Source organism: Miscanthus floridulus, chromosome 2 (genome assembly GCF_019320115.1).
Source record: "Miscanthus floridulus cultivar M001 chromosome 2, ASM1932011v1, whole genome shotgun sequence".
Classification (NCBI taxonomy): Eukaryota; Viridiplantae; Streptophyta; class Magnoliopsida; order Poales; family Poaceae; genus Miscanthus; species Miscanthus floridulus.
The window spans coordinates 64,196,380-64,209,164 of NC_089581.1; the positions used below are offsets into that span (position 1 = coordinate 64,196,380).

Below are 12,785 nucleotides of genomic sequence, written 5' to 3' on the forward strand. Positions count from 1 at the left end.
CCGTCAATTTTCAGCGGGCGGCGCACTCACGCGACGCCCCCATTGACCCTGATAACCTGGCCGTTCACCCAGGACGAGGCCTCGCTCGCCAGGAACGTCACCACGGGCGCGATCTGTGTCGTCTCGGCTATACGCCCTATGGTTTTTTTCACCCTCTCTAGGAACGCCTCATCCTTCCCGGCAAAGAAAAGCTCCGTGTTCACCGGGCCCGGCGCCACCACGTTGGCCGTGATCCCCTTGGCCGCCACCTCCTTGGCCAGGATCCTCGTCATCGCCTCCACAGCGGCGTTGGACGCCGCGTAACCTGGTGGCAGCACGGCGACCGTCGACGACGAGAACGTCACGATGCGTCCACCGCTGTTGGGAGGGATGCGCCGGGCGGCCTCCCGGCACACCAGGAGCTTGCCGCGCGTGTTCACCGCGAACGTGGCGTCGAAGTCCTCGACGGCGGTGTCGGCCAGCGCGGGGTACTTGGCGTCCATGATGCCCGCGTAGGCGACCACTATGTGGGGCGGGGACCCGAAGGCCTCCTCGGCGCGGTCGAAGAGCGCGAGCACGGCGGCCGGGTCGGAGACGCCGCGCTCTGCGACGAGCTCCTCGGCCTTGGCCGGGTTGGAGGCGTAGTTGACCACGACGCGTGCGCCGAGCGCGGCGAGGTGGGAGGACACCTCGCGGCCGATGCCCCGGGAGCCGCCGGTGACGAGCGCGACGCGGCCGTCGAGTGGCAGCGTGGTGGACGCTGCTGCCATGGCTAGCTCCTCACTGACTTGTTGCCGTCGGCACAGTCGGTGAGATGGCGAGCACGATGTGGAGCTGTGGTTTGCTTGCTTGTGTGCGGTTTGCCCGTGTCGTGTGTGTCTACTGTACGCGAGTTCTGCTGACTGGCGCGGGCCCTACTTTATACAGGAGCCTTTTCCTGTGTACCATAATAAAAGATGCTCTATTTCTACGTGCCACTAAAAAAGTTTATACAGACCCTGGTGACATGACGCTAAACTCTTTTATCCAACACGTCATTCCATCTCCATTCTGTTTAGTTTTAACCGTTTGGTAGCTCTTACACGTGGAACCGGGCAAGAAAAATGTCCATGTTACCCTTTCAGCCACGGGCATATGTGGATGCTGTGTTGACCGATATTGACCGGCATCTCCCTCAGTCTCCCACTCTCTCTTCTCGCTCGACTCCCTCAGTTCCCTAACCCTAGCGGCGGAGAAACCCTAGCGACGACGAATCTGGCGGCCAAGGCTGTAGCGGCGGCTGGGAGAGAAGACGACGAATCCCCCGTGCTTGTGGCGACGAATGGGGTAGTAGAGCGTGGATCCAGAGGATAGGCATGGCATGGCGGGGAACAAGGGCGTGGGCGAGCGACCGGATTGGCTTCGGGACGAGTGAGTTGACTGCTTCCCCCCTTGGTTTCGTGGTGCCCCGTGTTTGCAGTATTGATTGGTATTTAGTGCACTGCATTTGTGCCCCGTGTTTGTAATCGCGTGCTCCTTGTTCATCTGTAGGATGGACGCAGAAAGTAACTACAACTTAGAAATCCGGATTGTTGCTCCCAATTCTCGTGCGCAGTGGTTTTCATTGAACAATATCATGGATGCTAACCGCACTAACTTCACAGACCTAGTTGCTGAAGTTGTCGACAAGTATCCTCGTAACTACGGTGACATAGTGAGATTGTTTTATTTCTACATGGATAGTAAAGTGAACATCCAAGTCTGCACTAACCAAGATTTAGTTGAAATATTTGCAAAGCATAAGGCTTTCAAATGCTGCTTGTTGACCATTGCATATCATATCCCAAGCAGTGAGCCCCCTGTGATTCCTGATTGGGATTCTTGTAGCACTGTGAACTCTATTGAACCCCCATTCACCCCTTCAATTGCTTGTCCAAGCTTAGCAGAACCAAGCCATGCCACACACACTCAATCTGCTGAACCTAAATATTTGGCTAACCCAAACCCAATGAATGAGCATTTGGATGTTGATGAGAAAGGGTTGTATATTGACCTTGGTCCTCAATACCCCCCACCTCCTCCCAGTCCTCAAAGCCAAGGTGGGACTAAAGAATGGGAAGGTGAGAGTTCTGGTGCCGATAAATCCTCTAAGACAGACTCTGATGATGAATCCTTTGATGATGAAGTAGAAGACATAGATGATATGGTTAAAGATAGGGAGCCTGAACATATGCCTGATGTTGATTATGACAAGAAGGACCCTCCTATGTCAGTAGGAACAATGTATTCAGACATGGATGCTTTTAAGATTGCTTTAGCTACTCATGCTGTTAAACATGAGTTAAACTATGACATTGAGAAGAGTGATATAGGGAGGTATAGGGTGAACTACTCATAGCAGAGTGAGGGCTGCAGGTGGAGACTTCATGCCTTAACTCTAAGGGATGGGCACACTATTAAGGTAATGTGTTAGTGCATTGATTGTTCCCTATTTTTCTTACATTGTGTGGCTTGTAATAAGTGCATTACTTGACTGTTTTGTAGGTAAAAAGGAACCCCTACCCTCATGAGTGTCAGAGCACTAGGAGGCAAGGAATTTGTGTAGGTGTAACATAGTTCTGGGTGTGTAGTCAGGTGATTGATTGGCTGAAGGAAGATGGAACTCTAGGTGCAATAGAACTGCAAAGGAGGTTGAATGATGCATACATTACTTCAATCCCATACAAGCATGCAATAGCCTACATTACTTTAATTCCTGGTGAAAAACTAGAAGACCATGTGGATGATTACTTCTCTGTCAACAAATTCAGAGCTACATATGAGGGTTCCATCCCTTGAATTCCTGACAAAAGCATGTGGCCAAAGCTACTCATGGGTTTTTCATGCACCCTCTCTGTCTTAGGTCCATAGGAGGTAGAAGGAAGAATAGGATAAAATCATCACTTGAGGGAGACAGCAGCAAGAAGAGGGCAAAGAAACATGAGTGCCCCATCTGCCATGAGTTAGAGCATCACTGGTACACTTGCAAGAATGAGAATCCAGAAGATATAGCTGCAATGGAGGCTAAAAGGTAAACTATGTAACTAAATTACTTTGCAAATACATGTACAACTTTAATAACTTAGTTAACTAATATAACTTTTCCTATGCAAGGGTCTTCCAAAGAAAAGGCTGAAAAAAGCAGCAAGCTATAACACAGAGACTAGCATTTTGGTTGCTACTCCATCCCAGATGGTGTTCCCACACAATGAGGCAGTGGTCAATGCTACACACAAGAAAAGGAAAAGGAAATCTTCTTCTTCTGGTGCCAAGAAGAGCAAGGGGGCATCTACCACTACTACATCAAACTCAGGTTCAAACAGTGTGTCTAATAGGTATGTTTACCAGCTCTTTAATTGATCACAACAATTCTATTATAACTGCTAATGCTAAAGCACACTCTGTCTTTTTGCCACAAGGTCTGGAACTGGTTCCAATTACCCAGTTCCAATCCAAACTGTGCACCTGGCCCCTTTCCATGAAGACTCCATTACAATAGACACAGAGCCACTAGAGATTGTGCTGCCCTGGGCTTCACCAAGGAGGAAGATAGGGATCAAGAAGAAGCTTACACCAAAGAAGCTCCAAGTTGTAGTAGCCAGCCTAGCCAGTCCTGCTTCAAATACCAGAAGCAAGAAGAAGCTCCAGCTATAGTGAAAGGTGCCTGCTCAATGTTCTTTTGGTGATGTTGTTCTAGAAAAACACCTGCTATGTGATGGCTGTAACCCCTCTGGTGTTATGAGTTTACTTAGCACCAAGTTTAGGGCCAAGGAGGAATTAACGAAACGAGTTCCTCGAAGTTTTAAATTTTAGCACACATGAAATGATAAGGTGAATCTTACATGATTCGCTTTTGTGGTTGAAAGGAATCAAATGAATATAGTGAGTTAGTTTACTTAATGTAAAAATATGCTAATAAGATCCTAATAAGGAAAATAGAATAAGTGGTGTTAATTGTTTGGCATGAAAAACATTTTTTGATAAACAAAAATAATATAACTTGTGCATATTGCTTAAGTTAAGTTTGATGGGGAAGATATGTAGAGGAACATGTCACTTTAATTTTGGAGGATAAATGTTGTTAGTTAGTTTTCTTAGAAGCTTGAAAATCAAATTGGAAATTAAATCCACCCTTTTTGGCTAAGTCGGCAAACAACGAGTTGTTGTTTAAAATGCTCTCTTTGGCAAATTATATTACATAAAATTATTAGGTAGTGCTTAAATGTCTTGTTCCTATGGTTTAGTATAAAGTATGGACCTTTGCATGGTGTGTTTGTTGGTTGGAGTTAGTAGAGTTTGGATCTCCTAAAAAGGTTGGCAAAAGTGTAGTGGTTGTTAGTTCTAACTACGACCGGTAACTTGTCTAAAAGGGTAGTTGACAATGCTATCTTTGGCATTTAAATTCTAACAAAAACGTTAAATACTCGCCTCATGTTTTTGCACTATTGGTTGTTTCTAAGTGAGCTTGTGAGCGTGGTGTAGATTGAGGTGGTGTGTGAGGTCGCGATGCACTCTCCAAAATTGCCCAAACCTCCATAGAATGCGCTGTGAAACAGGTTTTGGAACCTAGTCCATGATTTGGCACCCAAGTGATGAACTCAAGTTGGCATTTCCTTATCTCCCTATCTGGTCGCCCTCTGGTCATGAGGTTTACTTCGCTAGTTAGCTGTTAGTGTCGACTTTAGGTTGATGGCTATGGTTGAACCTCAATCGAAATACTAAGTACCTTTTCCTTTGGTTTAAAAAGCGTGCGTAGCACCATTTCTAGCTGTTTGGGCTAGGGGTGTGGTCACCGTGCATGTGCTACTGCCCTGGTTGGGGTTGTGGCCAAAGCCGTTGTCCCGCTGGTCGGCCCCGCGGCTGCTGGCCCCGTGCCGGGTTGAGTTGGCCACATCCGCTCCTTGCCATGCTGCCAAGCCATGTGAGCCCACGCGCGTGCGCTGCCCGCCGTATCACGTGGGGTCGAGCCCGACGTCGCAGTCGCTGTTGCTTGGCCGACATGGCGCTTGCCCTCGCTGTCTGCTCCACCTACCACGCATAGTCCTGGGGCGTGCGCCAAGGCGTCATGACTGTGTCGTTGGTCCTGCCCGCTGTTGCGATGGGACGACTCCCTGCTCTGCGCTACCTGTCCACCCCGTCTCGCTAGCCGATGGTGGTGAGCTCTGTTTAGGCTTGGCCATTTTGGTTCAAGTGCATTGCACCGAGACTCCACTTGCATGTGTGTATGTGCTCGCATCGCTGGTCAGAGCGTTAGAAGTCACTGTTTGGCCCCTAATCGGCACCTAGAGTTTTGTCTTGTCTCCACGGTGCTCGTCGACCTGCTCCTTTAGTCGGCGCCTCACTCTGCTGACCGGCATAGCGGGGTAGTGTCAGCCGGAGCTGCGCCGTCGCGCCTGGAGTCACCGGGGTTGGTGCGCTCGAATTATGAGAAAGCCTGGGGGGCTAGGTGAAAGTGTTAGGGAGAGAGAGAGAGATATCAATAGTGGATAGGATTGTGGGTTATTTTCATTGAAATCCAGTGTCGTTTCTGCAAAAAAGTTAGCGCGCGCGGGCCTCCCGACCTTGGGTCGTCGCTGGGCCGATTGCGCCACGCGTAGCCTTGCCCTAGCTTGGTTTCCGTCTATGAGGTCTCAGGTCGCTGGAACAGTCGTGCCGCCATAGCTTTTAGTCCACCGGCGTGGTCAGAGCATTAGAAGTCACCGTTCGGCTCCTAATCGGCACCTAGGGTTTTGTCTTGGCTCCGCGGTGCTCATCAACCTACTCCTTTAGTCGACGCCTCACTTTGTTGACTGACGTAGCATGGTAGTCTCAGCCAGAGCTACGTCGTCATGCATGGAGTCACCAAGGGTTGGTATGCTCGAATTATGAGAAAGCCTAGGGGGCTAGGTGAAAGCGTCAGAGAGAGAGAGCAATAGTGGATAGGACTGTGGGTTATTTTTGTTGAAATCTAGGGTTGTTTCTACAAAAACGTTGGCCCACGCGGGCCTCCTAGCCTTGGGCTGATTGCACCGTGCGCAGCCCCGCCCTGGCTTGGGCTAGACCAGGCCGCTGGGCCGAAAGGGGTGGCCGTCGGCCCTTTCCATTTTCTAAATGCTTTTCTAATCTAGGTTTCTAGTTTAACTTGTAAAATCAATATAAAATAGTATAGGGTTCCAAAAATTATAAAACTAATTTTGTTAGGCTCCTAAAATCATAATCTATCTATTAGCATAATTGGTTCATCTAGTTTTAAAATGTTTCCAAGGTTGCTCTAATTATTTTAACATGCTTAATATCATTAAAATGTAAACTTGTAGGAATTTCCCTGATAAATCAGTGATAGTGTTGACTCTAAAAACTTTACAGTAAATTACTAATATTATTAGCTGCTCAATGTAATTTCTATAGCACCAGAATAATTAGTTTACTATAGTAGTTAATGATGTCCTATTTCGAATAAAGATTAAATCGATAGAATAGAATAAAGAAACACCTTGAAATTGTATAATTAAAACACTTATGGGGAAATGATATCTTTCTCGATGATGTTGATACGTAGATTAGTACGTTAGTCATTAGAACTAGCTCGTTAACTTGAAAGGCGTAAATCGTATTTTACGAGTCACGGTTGCAGTCGATTTATTATGTCTTTGCATTGCATATCATAATAGAAACATCGATGGATCACGGAGTCATCAGGAGTTGCTAGAGAAATGGTACTTTTGGAGATTGTGTCGCCATGATGGAAAGCTAACTTTTGGTTATATTTTACTCAGGCAAGCCTCAGTGCATAACCCCTATTTTTCCGCACTTTAAATTATATTTGTGCATTAAGTTTAAGGAGTTGAATGAAACCCACTTGCATATATATATATATATATATATATATATATATATATATTTGTCCTATGAGTCTTACTAGTATGATAGGATCGTGTAGATTGCTATGCTACAGGACTCTGATAGAAGTCAAGTGATTGCCTGTCACTCGCGAGAGATAGGAAATATATTACTGTATTATTATCACTTGGAATATATAAAATGGTGGAAAGGAAAATGGTGACTAGGCAGGGATATGGTTTGGGTATTGGTGGGTGTAAGAAGTTGTGTCCTGCGGCCACAGGGCATAGCTTGGTTACACTGCTTTCCCTATCTGTGTCGGTTAAGGACCGGCTGTTGTATAAGACGCTAGGCAAGTCACAGACTTATTATCCCGAGCACATACTTGGGTATGGGCGCTTGAAAGACTTGTTGCTCTCTTATCGTGGGTTCCGGCTCTTTTTGAACTGACTGATTGGAGACGTGGATGGAAGAGGTCCTTGCACCGCACTAAGTCCGAGACTTAGAAGCGGGGGCTTGGAGTCCAAGTTTGGATGGGGACCTAGACCCCATGATAGGAGGGTGATAGGTTGGTCCTGCTTGTGCCTGGGGTACAAGCGGAGTATGTGTTTTTTGGGTACCCAGCTGGGGGCATTGATTCATGAATCACCGGGCGATCCGGTATGACTTGTCTAAACTCTAGCATCGTAGTAAGAACTGAAAGAGGAAATGTAAAGAAGTGGAAATCTGATTGCTTACCACTGCTTGAAAGTAGCATAAGTGCTTACATAGAATGATTAGTTAATGAACTAATGCACAACTAATAAAAATCGAATATAAGGACACACTTTTAGTAATGCTCCTACAGATGCAATAAACCCACAAGCCAGATAGATTTGTATATCCTTGGAGTCTTTTCTTTCCTTCTGTCAGGTAAGTCTTGCTGAGTACAATTGAGTACTCAGGATTTTATTTCTCCCTATTGCAGGTGACAGGTGGATGCTAGAGCTGACCCTTATGTGTGGATTCCTCCTGGTGGGCTCAGAGAGGATTTCCTTACGCTGTGATCATAGTTTTTATTTATAACTCTCACTAAATATTTTTATAAATGAAAGTTTTATAATCTGTTGTCATAGTTTATATATCAATATTTTGTTATGTCATGGATAGCTATTTATTTTCGCTGTAAATTCTGATCACATATTTAGATTCCGTCGTTTAATTAAATTGTTCACAATTCTGATAATATGATTACATTTCACTGTTATAACAATAAATATTATACTCTGATATTGTATTAAAAGAGATGTTACAAATGGTTAAGAATGATGTAAGCTTTATTCTCTCATTTGTGATTCTAATGGAAAATGTGGATTTTCGGGTTCTCCCTTGGGGTGTGCCTGATGGGACCGCGTAATTTGGTGTTCTCCCTTGAGTACTTAGTGTCTAATGGAAGACGAGCACTCCTAGGAGACATTAGATTAGGTGGTTCTGCCACAATGGCATGACTGTTCTTTTGCTCTATGATGAATGTTCTGTGATGGCCATGACAGTACTTAGCTATAGATGAAAACCAATAACTTAGCTGCTATGTGATGAATGGTGGTGACATGAAATCTTTGTGATGAAAAACAGTAAGGTAGCTGCTGTTATGTGATGAATGTTTGTTTACTGTTGCAGTACTCTAATTGTTGTTATATTGTTCTCATATGTTGTTGCATTCTGGACGAATGAACAATCTTCATATTCATCATTCAACATTGATTCATTCATTCATCCATCCATACATACATCCATTCATCCATGACTACTCACACACACATAGACACCTACTTCAAAATAGCATACAAAGCAAGAAATATGCAAACATAGACCATCTTCTCAATCCACCTAAGCTGTTGTAGAACCCTATTGTAAATCATATTCTCCACTTGTGCAACTCCAGCAGCCTAGGAACCTTCCTGGATGATGGCCAGAGGAGCTACAGTAGGGAAACCACCCGGTGGTGCCACTGCCTACAAGGGAACTGCCTGTAGTGGAGCAGAGGCTATAGGTGTCTGTACTTCAGTGTCCTCCATTTCATCCTCCCACTAATAATACTGACAGCCTCCAATATGAAACCCAAAGCATCAACACATTGTCACCAAACAACAACAAAAAAATAGGCAAAGGAAAAAATGAGCAGAGAAGGAAACACAAACTACAAAATAGGGGCACTTATGAAAGACATGGTTGCTGTTCTTCCTGGTCATCGAGATGAACCGATTGGCAAGCACATGATAGTTGGGGCAAATCATCCACTTGACCCTACCACCATAGCTGCTAGAAGCTTGAGACATGGCTGTGGCAAGAGAGAGGTGAAGGAGATAGAGCTCAAGTTGGATGAGTGGCAACATATAGGGTAGTGGACCTATATAGGAGCAGAAGCCTAGGGGCTCCGTTGGCGCCAACAACCCTAGCTTTGGCACCAAAATGCTTGGCCTGGGACTGGCCTGGGAATGGCACAGAAGCAAACCAACTAGTTCATAGAGCCTCTCAAGCCTAAGGGCATCTAAGTCATTTGGTTGCGCTGTTGCCCACCGTTAGGAGCAAAACTAGACAGAATGGCGTGTTGGATAAAAGAGTTTAGCATTATGACACCAGGGTCCGTGTAAACTTTTTGGTGATATATAGAAATGAAGCATCTTTCATAATGACACACATGGAAAAGGCTCTTTATATAGGTTGTTGCAGGTGCTCGGACGTCACGGCTCTCGTCAGAAGCGGCTTGGCAACTTGGCAACTGACCAGTTTCAGTAGGTCGAGACTGGAAGCGCCTTTTTCTAAATAATAAAGACGATGACATGGGGAGTGACGGACTGGTGGTGGCACGGTTAACTCGGATCGGTCCCGTGATATCCACCTGCACTCGATTTTTTTTCTACACCTAGAAAATCTATAGTTATAAATCTCCAATTTAATTAATTATTAGCAAACATAACTGTGTATCACAACGGAATGTGCAATTTGTTGTGTAGCGTTTGTGTCAATGGTAATGAGCTAGTTATTTTTTGTTGAATTTAATAAGACTTATTCTAACTTTAAACCAAATAGATTTCATGGCTCATACTAAATGTTAGTGAAATAAAAAAATTAATTTTGTATGAGAAATTGATAGGATATCGACTTGACTTAAATAGATAACTATTGTTTACACATATGAGTTTTTAAGAGATGTGAAAGGCGAGCAACACACTCACGTGCACGCCGCGACACGAACAGGATGAGATAGCCAAACCATGACATGAGTGACGTGGCACAAACGAAGGTTTTGTAACTCTAAATTCAATCCAATAATGTTGAGAGTGAGGGATGATAGAGCGAAGGACGTTGGTGCTTATTCGATGTATGAGTTCCTACGCCAACACAACTTTCCTTCCATGATAGCTCTCCAGACGTGAGACGAGGACATTCAGCATCAAGAAAATATCTCTGGGAAATATCAAGCTTTGGCATATTCGATGTATGAATCCCTACACCAACACAACTCTCCTTCCATCATAACACTCCATATGTGAGACGGGGAAACCAACATCAAGAAAATCTCTCTTTGGGAAATACCAAGAGTAAAAAATGCTTCATGAACTTGACAAAGACCGAGTTTGCAAGGTTTGGCTTGCTCTATGTGGGGGTATGGCCCCAAGACATGGGCCGCACCATCGGAGGTGGCCCGGCCCATAAGATCAAGGCGTGCACGGCGCTGCTCGGCGTGCACCGCAAGACATTGTATAGTATCAAATAGGCTACTTTACTTGTAACCCTGCCCCTCCAGAGTATATAAGGAGAGGCAGGGGTCCCCTAGTCGATATCTCCATTAGGATCTATCTCTCATTGACATACAACAATATAATCAGACACAGGACGTAGGTATTACGCCTTCATGGCGGCCGAACCTGGATAAAACCTCATGTCTATCTTGCGTCATCATCTTGTTTGTAGCTTACGCATCTGTCTACCGATAATCTACTACCTTAGGCATACCCCTAGGTAGACTGTCGACCATATTCAGATAGGGGTTGTGTGTGCTGATCCATGCGGAACCAGGTGGGAAGATCGCAAAAGTGGTACAGGAAGATCACTAATCATACCAACGTCGTCTGCAATAACTCAACATCCAGCGACGACTTGCTTTCGGTCATGGGCTCCATGATTCGAGGCAACCTGTGACGGCAACCGACGTTCATGGAAGTAAAGCGGTGGACTCGAATCGACAGCATCGATCTACACCCTACGAACTCATTCCATCTACTAGCCGGCACAAGATATCCTGCTTGACCCCGCAGCTTGGCCTCCACGGCAGCCTAAAACGCCCAATACACGGCATCCGCATGGGAGTATTCCAGCAGATCCAATCAAGACCATGCGTCGACTGCATGCAGAGAAAGCCATCACCATGTTTGCCTTGGACCAGAGCTTCACGACAAGCCAAGATCGAGATGCTTATTAATCTACAGAGTCATGCCACGAATGCAAGCCAATTACTAGAGCCATGCAAAGCTAATTGCATGTGCTTGCGTATATACATCTACATGGAAGGAAGGCCAACTACAGATTGCTACGGCACCTGCATGTGCACACGCACATATGGCATCAAGCATATATGGAAATAATTTCCTTGCGACTGTGACATCAACATGTGAAAACATGGAAGCAAATCGCGGACAGCCCACTCCGCCGGCATAAAACGTGACGCACGCGCACATCGAGCCATCGAGCCATCTAAATGAGCCATCCGAGCCATCATACACACCGATTACTCCGCCCGAGTCGCCGACCAGCGTCACAAGGGCAACGTCGCCCGAACTACTTACTCCGACCACCTGCCACGTCGCAATGATGATCGCCGCGAAGAACGGCGCCATGACAACCGCGACTGTCGCCATGATGACGGTTCAGAAAGCTCGAGCGCCGGGCAACTTCATCAACGCCGACCAGATAATGCCATACGCCGCCGACCAGACGTTCTATCTAAAGCTAAGTGATGCTTTAATATTTTTCTAAATATTCTCCGATCTTCGTTAATCGCCATAATATTTCTCCGAGCTATTTTCTCTATGTTTGCTCTCCAAACGTTTTTCTTTCATGTATACCATCTTAAAGATGGCATACAGCTAAGTCCAAGGTGAACCCTCGAATAGTCACATTGATGCTCGAATGCCTCTAGAGACAGCCCTGTCTCCGGCTCCTCCCTACACGTGCACGAGCGTCTGCCCTCTATGTTATGGGTGGTCGGCAGCGGCTCCTTGGTCACGCCTGTTCCTCCTACACGTGCACGGGCTCTGCGCTCGGCGTTATGGACTATGGGCTAGCTAGGGCTGGAGACTTAGCTACACACTAACTGTTCGGGTGGTTTCTATTAAACATAAATATATTTTCATGCCAACTGATCGCCGAACTGCATACGCCGTTTCATCACCATTGCTGATTTTTCTCTAGAGTTCATTTATTTTTACATCATGTACTACCCGTTCTACATGTTTGTATTATAGGATCATCGTCCACCTGGTGCTCAGACTTCTCCACCAATCAACTGGTCGGACCGCTCGGTTCATAGACTCCATCATCGACCAGTTGATCGGACTGTTCGCCGCTCGTGCTTCATCGCCAGCTACGCCGGTTACTCCTCAGCGCTCGGATTCTTCGTGCTCAAGGACAAATTGGGCACACTTCACCACACGGACGTCATCAACTATGTCGGTGCTCGGACCTCGCCGCCTACGCCGAGGACTCCTCGGTGCTCAGACATCGCCGCCTATGCCAGGGACTCCTCGGGTCTCGGTCATCGCCAGCGATGCTGGGGACTCCTCGCTCCTTGGTGCTCGGACATCGCCAGCGACGCTGAGGACTCCTCGCTCCTCAGTGCTCAGTTATCGCCAGCGACACCGGGGACTCGTCGCTCCTCGGTGCTCGGACATCACCAGCGACATCGGGGACTCCTCGCTCCTCGGTGC

The 12,785-nt window shown here is 46.3% G+C and overlaps 2 protein-coding genes across 2 annotated transcripts; one reads left to right on the forward strand and one right to left on the reverse strand.

Moving 5' to 3' along the window:
* Nucleotides 1-26: 26 nt before the first annotated feature.
* On the reverse strand, nucleotides 27-749 carry LOC136538991 (NADPH-dependent aldehyde reductase-like protein, chloroplastic). Its single transcript, XM_066530915.1, has one exon. The coding sequence runs from the start codon at nucleotides 747-749 to the stop codon at nucleotides 27-29; it is 723 nt and encodes a 240-aa protein (XP_066387012.1).
* A 2,440-nt stretch (nucleotides 750-3,189) lies between these two features.
* Nucleotides 3,190-3,651, forward strand: LOC136536640 (uncharacterized). Its single transcript, XM_066528864.1, has 2 exons — nucleotides 3,190-3,332; nucleotides 3,417-3,651. The coding sequence occupies exons 1-2, from the start codon at nucleotides 3,190-3,192 to the stop codon at nucleotides 3,649-3,651; spliced, it is 378 nt and encodes a 125-aa protein (XP_066384961.1).
* The last annotated feature ends 9,134 nt before the right edge of the window (nucleotides 3,652-12,785 follow it).

What these genes read in the sequence shown, in the direction of transcription:
- LOC136538991 (XM_066530915.1), bottom strand. Translation starts at nt 749, where the DNA reads ATGGCAGCAGCGTCCACCACGCTGCCACTCGACGGCCGCGTCGCGCTC.
- LOC136536640 (XM_066528864.1), top strand. Translation starts at nt 3,190, where the DNA reads ATGGTGTTCCCACACAATGAGGCAGTGGTCAATGCTACACACAAGAAA. An exon ending in TCAAACAGTGTGTCTAATAG is followed by an intron (nt 3,333 to 3,416) that starts GTATGTTTACCA and finishes TTTTGCCACAAG; the next exon opens with GTCTGGAACTGGTTCCAATT.